Consider the following 21,297-nt stretch of genomic DNA (forward strand, 5'->3'; position numbering starts at 1 on the left):
ATGTTATGCTGCAAACGGTGCTATTTAAGAGTTCAAATGTATTAAATAGCCAATAAGCTATTTTCTCATGTATCTACATGAGAAAACTTGGTTAACATGAAACTAGGGACCCTAGTGTCTGCACGTGTGGAGAGTGAAGTGATATTCATGGTCAGAAATTAGAACAATCATCGGCACATCTCATGGCAGTCTGTATAACACTGAGGCCGATATCACCAGTTACCACCAAATAATTCAGTTTTATAAGCATGTCAGGTAACAATGTTTTCTCCTGACTGTATTACTTGATGCCACGTTATTGCTATACTGTCAAATTTCATGCACTAAAATACACAAATATACACAAATATATATATATTTTTTGCTCATATTGATGTCAGCCAGTGTTCAAATATTTGATGATACATTTACCATTGAAATTAAAATTACATTCCAGAATCTAGCAATATCTAGAAAATTGCTGTTTTCTTTTGCTTTTCCCATTCAGAGGAGATTTATAAAGGGATAAATACATTCTGCCATGGGGTAATTAACACAGGACTACAAATTGGAAATGAAATCTACAGAGAGATGAAATCAACAAGTACAGGTCATCTCCAGGCCTATTTTTCCTTCTGCACCTTCCAAGTGATTAAGGCTGTAATGTTTCTGAATTGCAGCTCTGGAATATAGGACTATGTAAAGTATATCTTTTGTATTTTAAAAATAGACACAATTTAAATTTGAAATGGGTTTGGGATTTAAGCCTGTGTCCTTTGTCACTCTAAATTAAAAAAAAATAATCCTGTTGGAGGTTGCTGAAATTTCAGAAGAGTGTGCTGTCAGCTGAACATTGTTGTAGTTTTCTTGTCCATTTTTCCCCTCTTAAAATAAAAAGCAATCTGTAAAGAAAAATCTTGACTATGAAAATTGCATAATTAAAAAATTATGTTGGCTTAAGTTAATTTTTCTCAGATTTCTACTATTTACATTTTCTTTTTGTTTATATGGTTGTTTTTCTTTCCACTGGGACTGAATATGAGTGAGACTTGTGGTTTACATGCCAGTAGTAGTGGGCATAAGCAGGAAGAATTAGGCTGAGGTGTAATTCAGGGCATTTACATTAATCACCGAACCATTTATGTAGATGTTGCTGACTGTTGAAGGGAGTTTAGCTGGTCAATTTTACCCCCAGATCTGTACCCTTGGTCAATACTTGTGGGATTTTTAAGGAAAATAGGTCTGCCTTCTGTGCCACCCTCCTATTCCCTCTTTTCTTACCAGGATCTCTGTTAGCACAGAAAGAATAATTTGCTTGGGGCTCAGTCTGATGAAGACACTTGAATTTAGAATTTCACATTCAGGCTCAGAGCTGGATTCTCATGCTCATACACAGTTGTCTCGTGTCATTTGAGTTGTCACAGTCTCTGAGATGCCAGCACAGGGCTGGCAGATGTGACAGGGACCTATGGGAGAACTTGTCTTGCAGCTGGAGGTCCGGCAGTGTTTCCTGGGGCTGCTGGGTGGCTGTAGCTGCCCATGTTTGAGCAGCTGAATTGAGGCTGGCTATCCAAACTCCCAAAGGAGGCCTAAACAGCAGTGTCACAAGTATCTGTACAGTGACTCTTTTCATGCTAGGACACGCTGACTGGCACAGCAGCACTGTAACTCTCTGGAGTCTGCTGAATTACAGCTCCCTTGGCTGTAACAGGAGCTCACACATGTAGCTGATGTGAACTCACCTACTGCGGGCACCTGCATTGTAGTGTCTTAAACTGTACCCTGAATCCTGCCCTTTATGTAGCCCCTATTCAAAGGGATGTCTTTGAATGTCATGTGGATAAGATTAAAATTTCAAAAAAAAAAAAAATAATGTAAAAGTAACCTAACTTTAAGGCTTTTCTATTTTTGGAAGAAGCAAGGCTTGCTTTCAGAAGAGACAGAGGCTTTGAGTAGGCTGCTCTTGGTAACAGTCGGTGAGCAAGCTGTCTTTGGAAATGGCACGTAGCAGGGGGGTGCACAGAGCTGCAGCCGGGATGGATAGATGTTGTCACACCATAGCCATGACTGTATTAGATGAAAAAGTATCACATTTTACTAATGGAAGGGAGGAGACAGCTCAGTGCTTCATTTTGCAATGATGACAGAGCATTAAATCGGTCTGGGGAGACTGATGGGAAGAGGGTTGTTTTTTTTTTCAGTTCACTGTGTATGTGTGTGATACATCAAATTTTCTAAAATGCCAATGAAACTTTGAAGCCCAGATCAAATTTTAGTAATAGGTTTGTGTGCCTTTGAAAACATGACCTGTACTCAGTTTGTGTTTGTCAGATGGCTAAATGTTGCCTGTTTTTATCTGTCACTTTTAATCATATAGCTAAACAAATGCAATTGGGTACAAAATCCCTATGTAGCATCACTTTTCATTTGTAACTTTAACATAATGCACATGTTGAAGCTTTCTGTGAAGAAACTGCCCACTAGGCAGTTTCGGTAGGTGCCAGATTCAGTTTGTTTACATATTAAACAAATCAAACACATTTTAAACAATGTGTACAAGAAACTGCTTCTACAGTTTACTGCATATATACATACATAACATACATATATATGTGTGTGTTTTATTCTTGTTGGGATTTTAAATTTTGAAAAAAGTACGATTTTTGTAGTATTGGGCCAAGAAAGTACATTAACATTAATCTCTAAAGACAGCCATTAGAACCACTAAATCTGTCAGGTTTTGATGGACTACAAGACGATATGAACTGTGTCTGTCTCAGACAGGTCAGGTAATAGCATAAACATCCTAAGACGCATGAAACAACCAATAAACTCTGAGAACTATGGCTAGTCCTTTATTTCACTTGATAATGAAAGAAAAGGCTGTGGATAATCAGACTTCGTTCGTAAAGACCACTGTTGATCATGACATTGCTTAGATCTAGTCTTCAATATCCAATGTACACCTGAGACTCAATGACAAACTGAAACTAGAAACACGTCAGTGGTTTTCATTAGGATGGGCGCCCAAAGTGTCTGTTAACTGCTGCTTTCAGATGAAAGGGGGGGAAAATTAGTTTCAGCCTTCTTTTAATTTTTCAGAATTCAAGCAAAAACTAGAGAATTTCGAGAGAGACAAGCTCGTGAACGGGACTATGCTGAGATACAGGACTTTAACCGGACGTTTGGCTGTGATGCGGACCCAATGTATGCAGGGATTGCTTCCTATGACTCTTCAAATAGCGGCACGATAACGCTGACCACCAGACCACAGAGCCCGAGGGAAGGGCAGACAGTTGAAGCCTTGTACGCCCAAGTGAAGAAACCACGGAATTCAAAGTCTTCACCTGTAGACAGGTAGGCACCAGACAGCAATCAATATGCTCTTTTGAAATCCACCCTCCTAATGCTTGTGTCGTGGGAGATGACTGTACGTCAATTGGCAAGTCAGAACTGCATTTTTATTAATGGCTTTTTAAAAGCCTTTATGCAGAAAAGTATTGAGCTCACAGAAATCAAACTGTGGCAGAATGGGATCTGAAAGTTTATCCTACAGAGCCACAGATTTTCTTCTCAATCTTCAGATGGGTTTGAATTTTAGAGCCCCTGTTTGTTGCAATTCAATTTAAATTCAAACTTGTGACATCATCTGGTTTATTTATCAGAGCTTTAACTAATATGACTGTTGAATACCACCTTTCCAACCTATTCAAAGAAATTACAAAATCTTTGGGAAGTTCTTACTGTTCAAGCAGAAGTGGGTTAAAGCTTACCTGGATTTTAGTCCTACCACAGTCCTGAACTTCTGTATAGTGGGTGGAACTTTGTGATAAAATACAGACCAACTGAGTAAACTCCAAGCCTGACTTATGAGTTACGTTCTCTTCTCAGGCTGTAGCTTATGATTTATGCTTTTCCTGGGGTTACATTATCTGAACTATGTCATGCTAAGTTTTATGTTGAAATCCAGCAAAATTCTGGTTTCTGTTGATGGAGTTTTGAGTTCATTCAAAAACCTGAAGCTAAAAAACAGGCATGCAAACTAGCATAAAGTAGAAATAACCAAAGGCAAAATGAATAGCTTTTTTTGCACTTTAACAATGGAAATACATCTGTTTTCTTGGCTGACATCTATGATGTTGAAGTTCTGCATTTTCTCAGCTTTACAAAAATGAACATTGAAATCCTAGTGCAGGAGGTATTGTTAACTCATTCAGAGGTTATTAATTTAGCTCATAGTAAAATAACTTGTAGTTTTGTTTTCTACCCCATTCTTTCCAGAAGAAAAATACTGGACATTCACTTAAATGATCAGAACAGTATCTTTGGTTACAGTGTTGGAGGTCTGTATAGCTCTCCATATGGAGTGGCGTTGATCTTGCCTATTCTGTTCTGAGTGTTAAATAGAGTCATTTGTACTTAAGGAAAGCAGCTGTCGTGCAGAGTCCAGTTAATTGTCTAAAAGTTTTTTAATGAGGACTGTTTGGTGCATTTAACCCTCTGCTATATCTACTAAAGTTTCTTTGCATAATATTGGCAAAAAAAAATGTTGTCTGACATGACAAAAAAGGACATTTCAGATGTATACATTTTCACTAAAAATGAGTAGCACAGCTGTCTTTTTATTTTCTCACACAGTTATTCTGTATTGTGCTGTGTAAAATAAAACTATGTATTAAATAAACATAGTTTTTATATTGTAGATATGTATGTTTATGTATTGTAGATATGTATGTTATTTCAGTGAAGGGAACAAAATGATTTGAAAAAACACAGTTTCATCTGTGCCCTTGAAATTTTATGTTACCTAGTCCTATATTGACCAGCCGTGGTATGCCCAAATGCCTGACATTTCAGTGCTTTTGTTATTTTGGAAATCAAGATAGCTTGGTTGGATGTGGCAGCCACGTGGTGCCTCTCGCGGCTGTTTTTGTTAGACCAAAGTGTTTCATGCCTGAGTTGAATGGCATCTATGTCACATCAACAAAAAAAAGTTCTTTGATGCAAACCTGGCACGGGGAAGTATAAGACCTGTGTGACCTAGCTAACTCTGTGTGATTGTTGATAAAAGAGCCAGAAGAGAGTGAGTAAAACTGAAGATAACGGTGTATTGAGGGAACCTGATGTTAATGATAAGGGTGGGATTGAAGAGCAGTGTGGCAGTTTCACACATTCAGGCTGCTTTGCTAGAGCCTGGGAGCACAGAGGGCTCCGACTCACTCAGCTGGATCATGCTGGGAAAAAAGGGCAGGCCCTGCACGCAGAACAGGCTGGAGCAGAGGTAGAAAAAGCAAGTCAGGTATGAGCAAGAATCATAGAATAATTTGGGTTGGAAGAGGCCGTAAAGATCATCCAGTTCCAACCCCCCTGCCATGGGCAGGGACACCTCCCACTAGAGAAGAAAAGCCATCCTTGGTTTAGTGATAAGGGAATGATATAGGACATTCAGCAAGGAATACCTGGAAAGAAATAGATAGTTCAGATGGAAAAAGGTTATTACTTACTACCAATGTCCTCTGAAGTATCTGTTTGGGAGAACTCATGTATGAGCTTGTGGCTGAGCATCCCAAGGCTGCTCTGCATTCTACAAATTTCCTCTTAGATGTATTAAGGAAATATAATCTGAACATCATTTTTAGGAATAGTTCTGTCTGTGTGGGCCTGAGATGCTTGTTAGATGAGATGTCACCCTGTCTGTAGGATATCTGGCTTCTCACCCTGTGTACATCACCACTTGTTTCTTGCTGTCCCTTTCCAGCACTGAGACCTTCCCCCTTCACATAGCATCTCCTGTAATGTCTCTTGCCACAGCAAGTATCCAAGTGCCTCTTCATGTGGCTTTTCTCCAGGGAACTCTTTTCTCTGCAGGCTGATTTATCCTCATAATGCCACAAGAAATCTGAGGAGAAATAGCCGGTTACAGCTCTGTGTTCTTAACATGCCATTTATGTTAGCATTCACCTGCACCAAGTGTTACTTTCCCTGTTTTACCCCTTTGCCCTGCCATCCTTTCCTTCCTCTGTGAGTTTCAGAGGTTACCTAAATAGAAGCTGTCCCTTCCAGCCCTTGTGGATGGGAAGAGAAATCACTAACACACGTTGCCCGCGCGCTGAACTGCCAGGAGCTGGTAACGGCCAGGCTGTCTCAAATCTTTAGCACATACATATTAAAAGCAGCGTTGTTTATATGGGAAATGTTATTTCTATTACAGTTTGGTGCTTAGTGCCAAACACAATCTGACATTTAAATATGTCCAAAAGGTTATTTAAAAGTCTCTTACAAAGAAGCCCATAACAAAATGTCCCATAATAGTTTGCATACCGTTGTTGAACACATGACAATTTTTTCCTTAACTTGCAAGTGAATTACTGCATCTGTGTGTGAGGCCTTGTCAGGGTTTGTTTTTCTTTAATATTCTTCAAGCTTCTCTCTTATTTTCATGAACACATGCCACCAACTGATGCAAATTTAACCATGTCATGGTGTGTGAATGATAACAAAGTGGAGGACGAACTGCTTTGTCAGAATATATATATATATATTTTAATTTTTATGTATTTTTTTCAAAAATTAGGATATTATGAGGGCAACTACAACTAACTAAGCTGCACCCAAAGGTGGTACTTTCATGTTGTCAGGCAGAGATCCCTAAAATATTTTATAACCTAACTTGAAACCAGGGTTAAAAATAAGCCTGTGCTTTTGTTCTTCTTCAGTGTATTTAATATTTGTCCATATCCCAAGCGCACATTAATTGGCAGACAGAACAAAACAATAAAAAGATGAAAAAAATGTTTATTCCCTAATCATTTTGTCCATTTATTTCTCTTAGTTAGAAAATGGATTGTACAATGCCAAAATACAACAAAGGAGAAAGAGTTGTTAACTTACTCATTGGAAACTTGCACATTGGTGTATGTGTGGAAGTAACATTGCTTCAAACATCTTACCAACTATAGGTATATATATATATATATATATATATATATAAAAGCCTATAAATAGTAATTTTTTACTCAAAATTCCTTACAACTTGGAACTGTTTTAGAATTGCTTTAATGCAGATTTGTGTTGGATCAGAGTTAAATAAATCATTGATGGATATGGGTGGCTTTTTTCTTCTTCTAGTGCTAGTTATTATCTGATAAATATGTAGATGAAATTAAAAGCTCAAAGTAAAGATCCTTCCATATGTAATCCATATGTAAGTATAGATCCCATGAATCTTGAAGTACATTTTAAATTCCAGTTATACTAGTCATAGCAATTCTCTCTAGTAGCACTAAGAAAGTGTTTTCTGATCCTGATCCTAGAGAATTAAAGCAGAATCTTTTCCTTAACAGAAAAGCAATTTATTGCTTAGTAGAAATGAAACTCTAGCAATAAATAAACAAATAAAATCTGTTGGGGGTGTTTGGTGATCAGGATAGCTGCTTATCCATCAGCTGCCCTTGCTACATTAGCTCCATCCTATGTATCAATAGCTTACAGAGACAGGATGCTAAGCATTTTTTTCATTTAGCAACTTTTAACGTTAGCCATTACTGGAGCAAAATCTAGATGGAATGTATAATCCATGTTTATTTTACAGTATTGGAAAGAAGTGTCTTGAGAATTGTGTTCTTGTGGATAAAGCTTTTACTTTAACTGAGAAATGTCTCTAGTATGTTTTGCATCACACGGAAGAGAAGCTGCACTACTGATCAATAGTATTTTTCATGTAGATGACAATGATGCTAAACAATGGGGTTTTATGGTGATCACCTGACACCCATAGTTGAGCAGTATATAGAAAGACAACTCCTAATGGACGTTTACTGGCTGTCACTGTGTAATCATTTCCCACCAAGAGTGCATTGTCCTGAAATATAATTGAAATAAAATAGGCACTGTGCTGCTGTAAATCTAAATAGCCTGAAAATAGTAGGCTAGACTCCCACAGCTTGCTGAGGACATTTTAATGGAAACATAAATACCATAATCATATGCTTTTTGCATGCATTTTACCATTAAAAAGAAAAAAAATTGTTCATTTTAGAAAGGGAGACCTTTATGAACTGGTTTCTTTTCTATCAGAAGTGGAATCAAGTTATGTCAACGGAATATTTGGGAACTGAAAATCAACCCGTTTGCTTTAACTGTCATCTGCTCTGTGCTGAGGCAAAAATGTTGTTTTTAAGGTCAGGCCACATACTTTGCTTGCTGCTTTTCCAAAAAGAAAGGGAGACCATTTTATTTAGATGTTAACTTTTATTCACTCAGTAGTATCTTTGTGCTTAAATTGGCACGAGAGTAATGAATCCTGGAAGCTGGAAAGAAACATTCTAATATAACATAGCAATATGTTAAAAGCAGACCCTGTCTTTCTAGTGTGTGTAAAATGATTCTTAGCAATAGCAGAATGGGTCGTAAAAGCTATGAAATGCTATATTGCAATGCCTGGATAAATATTTGTTAAAAAAACAAGACACTTGTGCAGCTATATTAAACTTCTTTATTAGTAGTGTCAGTCATAGGAGTGTGCCTAAAGTCTGCGGAATCATTTATGCATAGAAATCTGAGCTTATTGCCAGTCCCATAGATGAAGATATGAGTTATTACTCAGGGCAATGCATCCCATAAGTGCTAGGAAATTTCTTTTTTCTTAAATGAAGAGAGTTTTAGACAGAAGTTGACTTGAGGAACACCACACAAAGGGGAAGGCCGTGGTGCCGTAACCCATCTATCCAATGACATTTAAAAACTGTAGAGCTGTTCAAAAGGCTAACAGCCTAGGCTGAACAAGATTATGAGTAAGCTCTTCCCTCCTACCTTTGTTTACTTCTGTTCACTGATGTGGAAGTGTATTCCGAAGTCCTGAATCCTCATTCTTCCTTCCATTTATCACTCTCTACCGTCAGAGTCCTACGGATGGCATAGTTGCAGAGGAAGGCACTGTTCGTGTGGGTGGATATACCATAAATACTTGATTAGCTTGCAGTCATTTCAGAGCAGTGACCCCTTCGTTTTCCAGGCTCCTTAAACAATTGGTAATATTTCAGAAATTAGTAGTAAAAGGTTTAAAATCCTTATCTTCCAGAGATTGTCACCCTTTCAAGGCATAATGAAGCTTCATTCCTATGAGAATTTGGCTTCTGCAAAGACTTCCCTGCCCTAGAAAATGGCACATATGCCATTATGGGATCATCAAACAGACTTTCCAAAGCAACCCTGTGGAGAGCTGTGGGTTAATGAACTATTTGCAGTTCTCTCCCAAGTAAAACTGAAAGTCATTGTGGTATTTTCTTCCTTTCTGTGATAACCTGGAGAAGGATTAGTTAGAGCCTCTGTGAGACTCTTCATGGGGTTTAATTTCACGTTAGCACTAACACATTGGGGGTTTTTTTGTTCCTCTACCCTTCATCCTATAAGCCAGTAATCCTTACCCCCAGGACTGTCTAAAAATTAGCTTGGTCTCTCATAGACCCATGCATTTAGAACCCAATAGACACTATTAGCATTGGTATTTTATTATCTTAGGTTGGTTGTTTTCTTTTGTTCTTCCATCTTGATAGAATATAAGACAAATTTAATATAAATTCATGAGGATTTATGTAGACTCCCTATTGTGAAAGTATGCAGTTGCACTCCCTGTTTGGGTTACTGCTTTGGTGGAATAAGTGGCAGACTCACAGTGAACTCTATTCAGACTCCCATTTTAATTACTTGAAAGTCTTAGGTTTGCTTTTTTTTTTTTTTTTTTTTTTAAATAGATACCAAACACTGATACTGTTGTGAGAACCACGACTCTCCATTTACCACAGCCACAGCCTCACTTAAACCCTGGTATTTTTGCTTCCTCTCACTTCAAGTTGACTTGCTGCCTAATCTAAAGCATGAGAGCTATTTGTTTGTTTTTACAAAAGCAGAAGAAGTTGGTATCTTACAAATGGCAGCAGTGGGAAAATGCACAGAAAGATAAGAGAGAAACGAACTTTTACTCGGGTTACAAAACACAGAGGTGAAACAGGGCCCAGTGAAGGCAGACTGTCCTTATTGCCCATATTCTGAGACACTGCTAACTAGCACCCTGTGCTGTAATTAGTAGGATCAGTTTGGTTTTGTAATTTTCAATTCTTTAATTCTTTAATTCTTTGCATCTACCACTTATGATGAGCCAAGGTAGTTACAAAGGTAGATCAAAATCAGGCACTTTTCTTAATCTTAAGAGTATTTTTGGTATTTAAACTATATTGTAGATGAATTATATATATATTTTTTTAATATTGGGATATTAGTGCAATTTACACACAGATACAGATCAGTTATGCATTTTGTTTCTTGGATAAAAAAGAATGGCCTTTAAATTTCTTCAGATGGTAGGAAGCAGCATTTAATTAAAAATAAAGGAAGGAAACCTAAATGATAAATCCTAGTATAAAACAGAACATGATGTAAAAACTAGAAAAGCCAATGTCTGACACTGAATGGTTATGTATACCTTGAGATTGTAGTTTAAAAAAAAAAAAAAAAAAAAAAAAAAAAGGAGCTTACATGCACATCTTTATTTCCCACTAATGCCTTCAATAAAATGTGGAGTTCTTCATCCTGAGATAATTATAGGGAATATCTGAGAATGCAAAGCTGAAAAAGCAAAGGCTTACCAATTCCTTAAATGAAGTGCTTCAATCCTACCAGTCTAAACTGTTTAAATCTGTCCTTTGCTAGTCCTGTTAACCAAAATTTGGATGGTGAACTGATGTTATGCAGCACTTGAATGCCATAATTTAATCAATTAAATTTGTTGTTGCTGTTGAATGTGGCCCTTTTTAAGTGGAATACAAATTTATGATTCTTCTGTCTTTTATGTCCCTCCAGTCAACCCATCTGTTCCTCTTTGGTGAAAGATTCTGGCTTCTGCTCTCCATGTATTTAAAAAGCTGAGGTTTTGCATTTTTGAGTTGTCTGATTATAGGAGAGGATTGCAGAGGCTGAACTTGTAGGATGTGTTGTGCATTCACAAAATCCTATCTCTCCTCTTGCTAAAACAAAATACCCAAATTGAAGTTAGGTCTTTAAATTAATACAGCTTATCAGTTGAAAAGTAAAGTAAGAATTAATTTTACATATGTTCTTCTAATCTAGAATATTAGATTTGGAGGTTTTTGGAGATTTTTGTGTTCTGTTCTTTTCTTATGAATGGTATCTGTTTCACAGATGAGACAAACTATATTTAACTACATTGTTTATCTTTATGGACAGTCTTGTTTGTTTACGTGACTGAGAAAGCATCCTGCGGATGGTCTTAAGTGGTTTGTCACTAGAGGAAGTTGTGGAATACAACTGTGGGAAGGAATCCTCTGCAGTAAACTTCAGGAAGGAAAATAACATTGCTACGTATAGGTTAGCATGTGTGTTCGTGTTAATTCCTTTTATGATCTTGTAAATTCATTGAATGAGTGCTTATGAAACATACCATGCTGACAACCCCAGAAACTGAGAAGTTGCTCAAAGATCTCATTTCATTTTGTTCTTAGTCAGAAAGTTGAAGGCTAATTCTTTTACACTGTCCCCTCAGCAAACAGCACTTATTACTCAAGTATTATACATTGTAGCTTATTTTAAAAAATTGTTCCTTAATGCTCAAACACTATGATGTGGGGTGTTAAAAGCTTCTTGCACAACCTATTTTATATGATTATGCATTTCTGAAAAACGTTATTCTAACATCAGACTTATTTACTTGCCATGTATATATACGTATCTTTCACTCCTTAAAATACTGGTGACATTTAAACAGCTTTTCAGTTTGATGCATTTATAGAAATCTTTCTTATGTATATAGAGTATTTTTACAGTAAATAGATCATGTATTTGTAATGGACAGGTAATTTCATCTGCCTTGAGTTTAGACAGTGATATAGCATATAGCGCTTAATTTATGAAAGCAAAAGCAAAAGAACAGATTTTGCTTCATTTTAATTTTTGTGTATAGTTTTGTGACAATAACACATGGCACACCTGAGTTGCATTGCATGCTATGATATGTCTTCTGTGTGCAGCAGTTCAGTCTCAATTACAGCTTTCTCTCATTCCTAGGTTTAGCTTTAAAGGAAAGCACAGTACAAACTAGGATGAAAAGAAAAGGCAGTATTACTACTACTAACATTCTAAAAAGCAATTAGAACCTGTGCCATGCAAGGTATATGAGAAGTAAAGTCCCTCACACTTCTAATTTCCACATGGGGAAGGAAATTTATTTGCAGAAGACCACAGTACCACAGTACCAGGCCTCCTAAGCAGTAGGAGTAATTGTCCTAAAAACTCTCTGACCTGGCAAACAAAGGATACAGAAAATAGTAACATGGGTCTGTATTTCCTGAGATGTTGTTCATGGCTCATTAATAGTTGCAGTATATACCATGGGGTATTGTATGCTGCAGATGAAACAAGCAGAAGTTTATTTTGTAATTGTAATAATAGATATAGTGTGAAAAAAATAGAAGAAAAAGAAACAGGACATGATGTGATGCATTATTTTGCACATCTTCTTAAACTGTGCTGTGTCTACTTGCTTAAGATAAACTCTGTGCATATTTGCTAAAATGTTGTCAAATTAACCCACCCGTTTCAGACGATTGCTAAATGCCCATCAAGGAATGGAGGGATGCATTGAAGCTATTTTAATTAGCAAAGTGTGATTTAAAGGTTGCTAAAATCAAAAAGAGCTTATTCATTTTTCATCAATAATCATTTTCCTTAATATTTCATCAAAACCTGCTGATTCGGAGACCACCTTCTGGGCTTTGATTCATTATGACTGCAGACATAATTTAATTTTTCCCCCCTTCCTCATTCTGTGATATGCTCTTTCATCTTTGAGACATTGTTAAGATGTTTCTAGCATTCACAGATTGCTAATTGATCCAACTTTTTTAAAACTGTACTTAAGACAGAGGCTTCTTTTCTGTAGAAGCAATTTTTCATACATTTGCTTTTACTAATGTTTCTTTACATCTTTGTATCTGATAAAGTATGAATTCTCATACAGACGTGAAAAATTGAGAACATGTGGCTTTCCTTTTTTGGCCCTAGTATGGTCAATTCGTGTTTCAGAATACATTTTGAAAACGCTTTTATTATTAAGGTTAAAGATGATACACAAATGTTTTCATACCAATGGTTTCTGCATCCCAGTAGTACTACTGCATCCAGGGATGTGCTAGATTCTTCTGATTACAAATTTGACCTGGTCCCCCATTTAGTTTTACTTTGCATATATGACAAGTTAGGTAAAAATACCACAGAGATGATTGAGTGAAATTTAAAGAGTTGTTATGGTCAGTAAGATTGAGAAGTTACCGAGTTAGACTTTAGTTCATCTAAAACAAACCTAGAATTAAAACAGTGCTGTAAGTAATGTTTTTATCTAGGTCTTTGGGGGATCATTAAAAAAAGCAATTATGGGAATTTATGCAAAGCATTTTGTGAAAGGATGTATGCTTAAAAGAAATTGTTCCTTTCACTCCAGCAGGGCTGTTCATCTAAGTTTTGTCTACATTACCTTACTCTGGTAATATTTTAGTCCCAAAATGCTTTTCTGTTACTATTTTAACTCAAGTTTCATAACCTGTTTCTTCTTGGAAGGTCTCCCTGTAGATTAGTACCCAGGAAACTTTTAATTCAGATACTGTATTAAACAACAAATTATTGATTGCTCAGCATCAACAAAATACAGTGGATTGAAACAGTCTCACTGCGGTGAAGTGTACCCTGAACTTTTTCTGTGGGTGGTTGGAGAAAATTCACAATCCTCATTTTTCTTCAATCACCTCTCACTGATGAAAAGCCTGTCACACTTTGTGGATGCAGTTGATGTCCAAACTGTGCACCCATTGTGACTGAGGGCAGGACCATTTTTTTTCTTCTTATATTCATAGCAATTTTCCTCAATCCAGTCTAATTAGAATTTCAAAAAATGTCCTTTAAGTCTTGTGTAGATCGTCAGAGCTAAATTGTTGCTTCTCTTCTAAAGTTCATATAGACTGAATTTCATTAGCTTTCATTAGTTACACTATTTTTGATATAGCTAAAATTGCTGCAGCTTAAGATGTCAGAATTTAACAGGAAAATAGGTGAAACTGAGACAGCATTTAGTGTCAGGAATAATCCTACTATATTGGACCTCATGCTTACCTTTTTTAATATTCCTTCTCACACTCATGTACCTCCATCGTCTATGCAGCATGTTATTTGTGAGTGTGCATCCATATTCAGTAGAGTACATACACATGTGCAGAATAAGATGCAGACACATGAATGTGTCTTACTGGCAGATTTTTTATGTTTGTATTTATCTACGTTAGTATGGGTATAAAAAATAATCTCTAAAAATTCCTTCGCTTCAGAGGAAGTGACTTCCAGAGCTCATCTAGTCCAAGCCCCTGCTCAAAGCAGGTTTGACCAGGTCAGGATGCTCAGGGCTGTAGTTATATCTCTGAGGATGGGGATTTCATCAACTCCCTGCGTGCCTGTTCCAGCATTTGACTATCTTCTTCATACTGACTATATAAAACAAGCAAACAAACAACAACAAAAAAAAGACCTTCTGATATCAGAATTTTCTGTGCTTCAGTTTGTGTCTATTGCTTCTCATCCTGTTGCTGTGCAACTCTAAAAAGTCTGGTGTGTATGTGGAAAAAAAAAAAAATCATCTGTAAGATTAGGAATATTGTAACAACTGACTCAAAATTTTCAGGCATTGAAAACATTTTCTAAAACAATAAGGATAATAAGGATTGCTTTGCAAAATAATGCTTCTTTGTTGACATTTGGTTTTCCTAATGATTGGGAAGTTTTTAATCATATATCACCTGTTGTATTGCCATATTTCAGAGGTACACTCAGGTATGTGGCTTGTTTCTCCCAAATTATTTTCAATATAGCTGTTGTCTTTTTCTCCGCTATACTATTCTTAGTATGAACAAAAAGCTTGAGGACAAATCATAACTCTTCATTGCTCTTAAGATATAGGAAGCTGCCTTTTGTCCTTTATTTCACAGCTTTTGTATTATGGGTACAGCATTCAATTCCACCAAAAACAGTGCCTCTCAAAGTACTTTCCAAAAACCACTCAGAGCTGTGTCTGCTATTGGATTGCGTATGCTCCTTATACGTACTTATATATGCACTTATATGTACTTTTGAGCTGATCCTGTTCTGCCAGGGGATTAGTGTATTGCTCTCCTGCTCAGGCATGGTTACTGTTGTGCTGGACCTGCTGCTGTGACAGCCTCTATTCTTCTGCAAAAGGACTTTCAGCATTTCTCTGAATTGCAGTTCTACATCTCATCTGCACAGTTTTCTGGTCAAAAATAAATCATAGGTCCCAGAGAAATGGTAGTGTATTGGCAAGGAATTGTGAAACAAAGGTTTCCAAGCAGTTCTCAAAACCCTGCTCATCTACGTTTGTTTGTGAGCTAAAATTTGCAGATGGCAAGTGCTGTGGCATTGCAGGAACTGAACCTCAAGAGACGTGGGTGCCTCCTGCAGAGCTGAAGGACTCCACCGGAGGAGAGGGAGGGGAGGAAATGAAGCAATGCTCCTGCGGAGATCAGGAGCACTGCAGGATGGTGATCGGGGAGAGGAAGCTGCCTGCTGAGCTTGCTATGACAAAGGGGAGCCAGCTATCCTCTCACCCGCAGAAGAAAGAAAAAAAAAATCAACTGCCCTCCTTATATGCACAGATGAGGCATAGGATGATCCATGCAGGATTGTCTTTCATCTATATAGCGCGTTTGCAAGGACTTAAAGAACTTTGTAAACTTTAATGGGGACTCGTAGTCAATATAATTTCATTTCGCACCTGATCCCCTCACCGCTCCCTGCACTGACAAGCAGCCACCTGTGCAGTAAAACACTGCTGCTGTTTAATTGCATATAAATCAGGGTCAGGGAATAGAGACAAGCCAGGAGAGTCTGGAAGGAGAATGTAAGTGAAAAAGGTAATTACCTGAGCTGGAACATGGCCAGGGCACCAAGGTTAACACCTGTATGCTTGCAAGAAGTGCCTGGTGATGTTCTTCCAAAAGCCATTTTCTACTGAATTATAGAAAAGACCTTGTTAGTCACTTGATCTGACTCCCTTCTTACACTGAATTGGTTCCTACTGTGGTTTATTCCATAACTTGTGTAGTGCACACTTAGTCACTCTGAAATGGGGTTTCTCTACCCGTTTTATGTGGAGAGATAGACTACTCTCTGTCCTTTATAGATCTTGGTTGAGAATACAATTGCCTGCATCTAACCTGAATTTTTATTTTATCAGGTCCATGTTCTCTTGAATGTATTAGTGTCTAGGGAATAAAGGTATAAAGTGTCTGGAATTCCCAGTACTTGTCTGAAGGTGTCTGATGAGATCTTAAGGAGACAGAAATAATTGGTTTTGATGTGTGCTTCTCAGTCACAAAACAGGGCAAAAGAGCTGCTGCTGGGACCTTCATTGCTGTGCTTAGACTGCTGTGAAGACAGAAGCTAGCTCAGTCACCGCCCCATCACATCACAGAAGATCCGTACCCTTCCCATTTTCATTTTCTCCTCTGTTTGGAGACAAATTTAATATTTTTTTTTAACATAGTTTAATCATATTTATCTTTTATGTTTCACACTTTTAGTTCATTACTCCATCTTTTATCAACTTGAATTCTCTGTGTAGAGTGCAGGAGTATACTTTGAAGCAACTCAACAGGTTTATCCTCCCAGGTTACTCACACTTTATGGAGGAGTTACAGAGGATGTACAGAGTCATACAAGAAAAGTATTTCTCACTTTATTTCTGTTAGATATTTATCTGAACTTAAAATCCCTAAAACTTTCACCCAAAGATGGCTAGTTTATGTTTTACTCTCTCTCTATGTTAGGTAAAATAGTTTTGGGGTTGCTTTTGACCTTTTTATTGATGGATGCTTTTCGTGTTTAAGAAACCTACAGCATTTCACAAAGTTATGCAGAGACAAATTGCATGTTGTGCCTCTCAGTATTACCTGAGCAGGTCTTTAGAGGGGGTGTGCAAGACATTGTGTCTGTTGGCTCTGAGTGTGGACATTGAGAACTAAAACTTCCTACAAGTTGAGCTCAGTCTCAGTAACTATGGCTCTAATATTTGCATTCCACACAGATGGGCAATGGAAAAGACTTCTGTGTATTCAGCAGTTAGTTACACCATCTCTACACAAGCAAGGAAGTTAAAGATATGCTTTTCATTTTTTTTTTTTGTTGCTATTATTTTTTATAGTTGATAGCACAGTGATCATAAATATTTCACTGACATTTATTATGAAAGAGAAGTATATTGCTATATTAGAGAGAGAAGTTGAAACTTGCATGTGATTTTAAACTTTGCTGTGTACACAGACTGACAAATTGTGCTGGCACATAGAAAATAAAAGGAGCTAAGAGAAGTTTAAAATCATGTGAGCAATTTGCAATTCACGTGAGGATGGCAATTTTATATAGTGAATAAATAAGATATTAGGAGCGATGACATTAGGGAAGTGGTTGATATGAGAGGAACATGTCAAAATAGGAGGAAATGAAGGTTAGAAGTATCAGGGTGAGTAATAAAGAGTGAGAATGAAATTGTGTGTGTGTCTAAGGCAAAAAGAGCTCCCAGACTGAAACTTGGAGGTGATGAGGAGTAGGGATGAAGATAGTTGTAGGGGAAATAGAAAGGTAGTTATATTTCAGCAGTCTGTAGTCTATGTTAGTAATCTCCTTGGCTATGATATAATTCATACACAGTTCACCAGAATACAACCAAAAAAAAAAAAAAAAAGCACTGCTGTAGTGTTCCTGCCCTATAAGAGCCGTCCTCCAGGATTAATTTAAGATTAGACAAAGACATCTCAGCTCTGTTCATTCCTGCCCTGCAACTTCAACAATGCTGCAAATACAAAAAAGAAGCCCTGATTGCTGCATCCCATCATCTAAATTCAGCTGTTCTTCCCCTTAGTATTACATCAGAACAATTTAAAGAGGCATGAAACAGCAGGAGCCACAATGTAGGTGTTTAGGTTCTTGCTGCTTGGTCACATTACTATCTTGCTGTATCTGCAAGAGTGTTGCAGACTTGATTAAAAAAATTAATGATGAGAAACAAAGGGATGAGCAAAGAGAACAAAAGAAAAAAGTGAAGAGAGCGTGGAAGAAGTTTATTGCATGCAAGTCATCCAATTATCCCTGAGAGCCCCAATCCCTTGTCTAATTGCCTAAGTTGATCCTTCAGGACTGAACGGATTAAATGAAATAGCAGGGTTGGTGGAAAGCAGCCTATGGGAGGCATTTTGTGAATAGGCTCGCATGAACAGCAGAATGATTTCTATTTGTTTCTGTTTGTCTCAGCCTTCTGTTATCAAAATTGTAGCAAAGAATGAAAAATATGAGGGCTTTTGATTAGAAAATAGTCCCTTTGGCACAGAGTTGAGGCACTGGGGGTGCTGGGAAACCTATCCCAATGCTTTTTGTGCTATGCTAGTATGCTAGTATTCTGTATCTCTTGCTGGGATCATAAACTCTCACTTTACACTATGTTAAGTTCATTTGAAAAACTGAGGGAAAAGGCAAACTTCTTTCAGATACCTCTCTGCAAAATCACTAGACACTGGCAAATGTCTGAATTGAACTGGCACAAAAATGGGAGCAAGCTGCATCCGAAATCATTGTCTTGTGTCAATTGCATGTGCCAACAGCAACTGAACTTGCAATGGAGGAAAGAAGACTATCAGGCTTAATGTACCTTAAAGGACTTCTGTTTAATACATTCTTCTGCATATGCACTGGATAAGGAAGAGTCCTCTGTAATAGCCTAGCAGATCATTCTGTCATGGAAACTATCTCCTGTAATTACCCCTTTTAGACAACCTCAATCCTCCCAGCGCTAGGGGTCAGGAAGGGAAAGAAAACAAGAATCTCCTGTAAAAGAGGGGAAATGAGGGGAAAACAAATATTTTTCCAGCCTTGTTTCCTCTTAGCCAAAGCCTTCAGTTTTTCCCAAAAGACTGCCCCGTGAAAGAGGGCTTGCAGGACATAAACAAATTCTCAAGCACCGATGCTATCTTATTTTTATTTATAGAGTGCTATAGAGTGTGGTGCAGCACTTTATAGAGTTTATAATAAAATCAGGTTGTATCCCATAAAGATCTTACAGTTGTTATGTGAAATGTTAAGATGTAAGACAGCATTAGAAGGAAAAGAGGCTACATAAATGTTAGATGGTTCATTTGGATGTCCTCAGGTGACATCCAGCTAAGAAATTAATTTCCTGAGAGAAACCTGCTGCAGAATGGAAACATTATCTGAAGTGAAAGGAGCTTAGCAGAGAAGAAAGAAAAAGGAGTGCTTTCTAAGCAGTCCTAAACTTGACTTATTCTTACGTACACCTTCCTTCCTTATACCTCTAACTGTAGTTAAGAATAATAATTTTTTTAGAATCCCACTCAGTTATTTCCATCAAATCCTTTTTCCAGACCTGCTCTGTGGTGAACACTGAAATGATTCATGCAGTCATACCTTTCTGACTGAATAATTGATACATTTTGACAGGCTGAATGTTCAATGCATTACATTTGCTTCTCAATATATATATGATGATTAACATAACTAGGTCTTACGTGTGCTCATCAAGGGGAGAGAATGCCCCAATGAGAATATTATTTGATGGTTCGATGAACTGAACTTTGATACTGCACTTAGACTGTTGATAGCATTAAGATAGTCATGATGGTTTATGGATCTAAGTGTCAAATTAGAAAATTTCACTGAGTTAGATAGAAAAGATGGTGAATTGTAGAGAATGTAAAAAAAAAAAAATCATTAACTTGCTTAGGTCCAAAATTTCTCTTTCCAAATTCTAGTCTTAGCTCCTGGAGGATGAATGGGTATCTCTGAAATACTCTGACTGAATGTGATTCCATTGGATCTAAATCTGTCGGGATCTTTCCTCACCAAAGCCACTGAGGTTTCATGAAAAATAATTTGAGGCTCTAAAAAGGTGCTTATTCCTGCCTAAATCAGAAAGCCAAGCTTTCTATATAGTCAAAGGAGAGAACTAGTGGCCTCAGGAGAGCAATTCAGAGCATCCAAGCGAGATAGCTCTAGGCAGAGTTGTAAATGTTCCCTCCCCATACATATTAATCTTGCCCTGAGGTGATTTAGTTAGCAAGCTGATATGAACTCATTAAGTCCAAAGTCAACTGAGCTTCTCTGTGCATGGTGCAAATGTGTGTCCGTTCATGAAGGCTTGTCCATCCATAGCTCTCCAGGTATTGTCTGTTTTGAGCTTATATTATTGTATGCTCCTGCAGTCATGGTGAATGAATGTCATTTTTGCACCTAGCTTTGCCACTGTGATTCTCATAAAATAGAGGCACTGAGAAGGATGTTCACACATGGTTAGTGTATTAAGCTATTAGGAGAGAGAAATCCATACCTAGTCCACGGATAGAGATGATATCACCAAAAGGTAAACCAAAACACTCAAGAAACATGGCTTTCTCTAAAGTCTGTGCAGAAAACCTGTTTTTCATAATGTAGGTACTGAAAATCTGTACTGAAAATGTGTTGAGTACCTTCAAAATGACAAATGTAATGCTTAAATGTAAATGTTCAGAGCAACTCTGGATGTTCTGGAGAATGCTACTGAGCCTCTAGCACCAATCAAGAAGGATGTGGGACTGCATTAAGACCTTTCCATATTTTCCATTCGTATGAAAGTAAAAGTCTTCCCTGTCTTCCTTCTGGTGTATAAGAAGGCAAAGTATTATGTTTGAATATGACAATGCCTAGATGACTCTCATAAATACTCAAATGCACTTAAATATTGCAACATTTAAATACATTTAAATATGTCAAATGAATTCTATTTAAAGGATTTCATTAAGAGGATTTTCATCAAGTATTTGGACATTGCATTCACTTCTCTCTGCTCCTATTTCTCTTCATTATTTGGAAGGGAAATCTAGGTTCCTAAACTGCCTTCATAAGCTGTTATTTGGGACAGGAAAAAAATCAAAAGGAAAAGCAGTAAATATTCAGTGTGTGGAATATAGCTAGTTTCAGAATGTTTCTGGGCTCGTATTCTTCTGGAGAGTCAGAAATTGTTAACTAAATACTGCTTATTTCACTAAATTCTGAACTTGTTCTTTCTTTTAAAGTGACTTAAATAAATGTCTGATATATCTTAATCAGCTATTTCTTTTATATGGCTATTTAAAAATTGCAGAGCATAAACCTGGTTACCAAATTGGTAATTAACTGTTTTTTGTTTTCTTTTAAGAAAGACAC

General features: G+C 37.2%; 1 protein-coding gene across 9 annotated transcripts in view; it reads left to right on the top strand.

The window, feature by feature from the left end:
• The window catches only part of PARD3 (par-3 family cell polarity regulator), a 447,831-nt gene that overhangs the window by 343,009 nt on the left and 83,525 nt on the right, over window positions 1-21,297 (top strand). For 8 of the 9 annotated variants that reach the window (XM_082753473.1, XM_082753470.1, XM_082753468.1 and 5 more), the window contains one exon: window positions 3,082-3,336. In XM_082753473.1, the coding sequence (XP_082609599.1) occupies window positions 3,082-3,336 (255 nt within the window). Of the gene's footprint in view, window positions 1-3,081; window positions 3,337-21,297 lie in introns of those variants that run through there. The other variant, XM_082753474.1, reaches the window with a different exon arrangement.

The sequence above is a fragment of the Aythya marila genome, assembly GCF_965140915.1.
Source record: "Aythya marila genome assembly, chromosome: 2".
Taxonomy (NCBI): Eukaryota; Metazoa; Chordata; class Aves; order Anseriformes; family Anatidae; genus Aythya; species Aythya marila.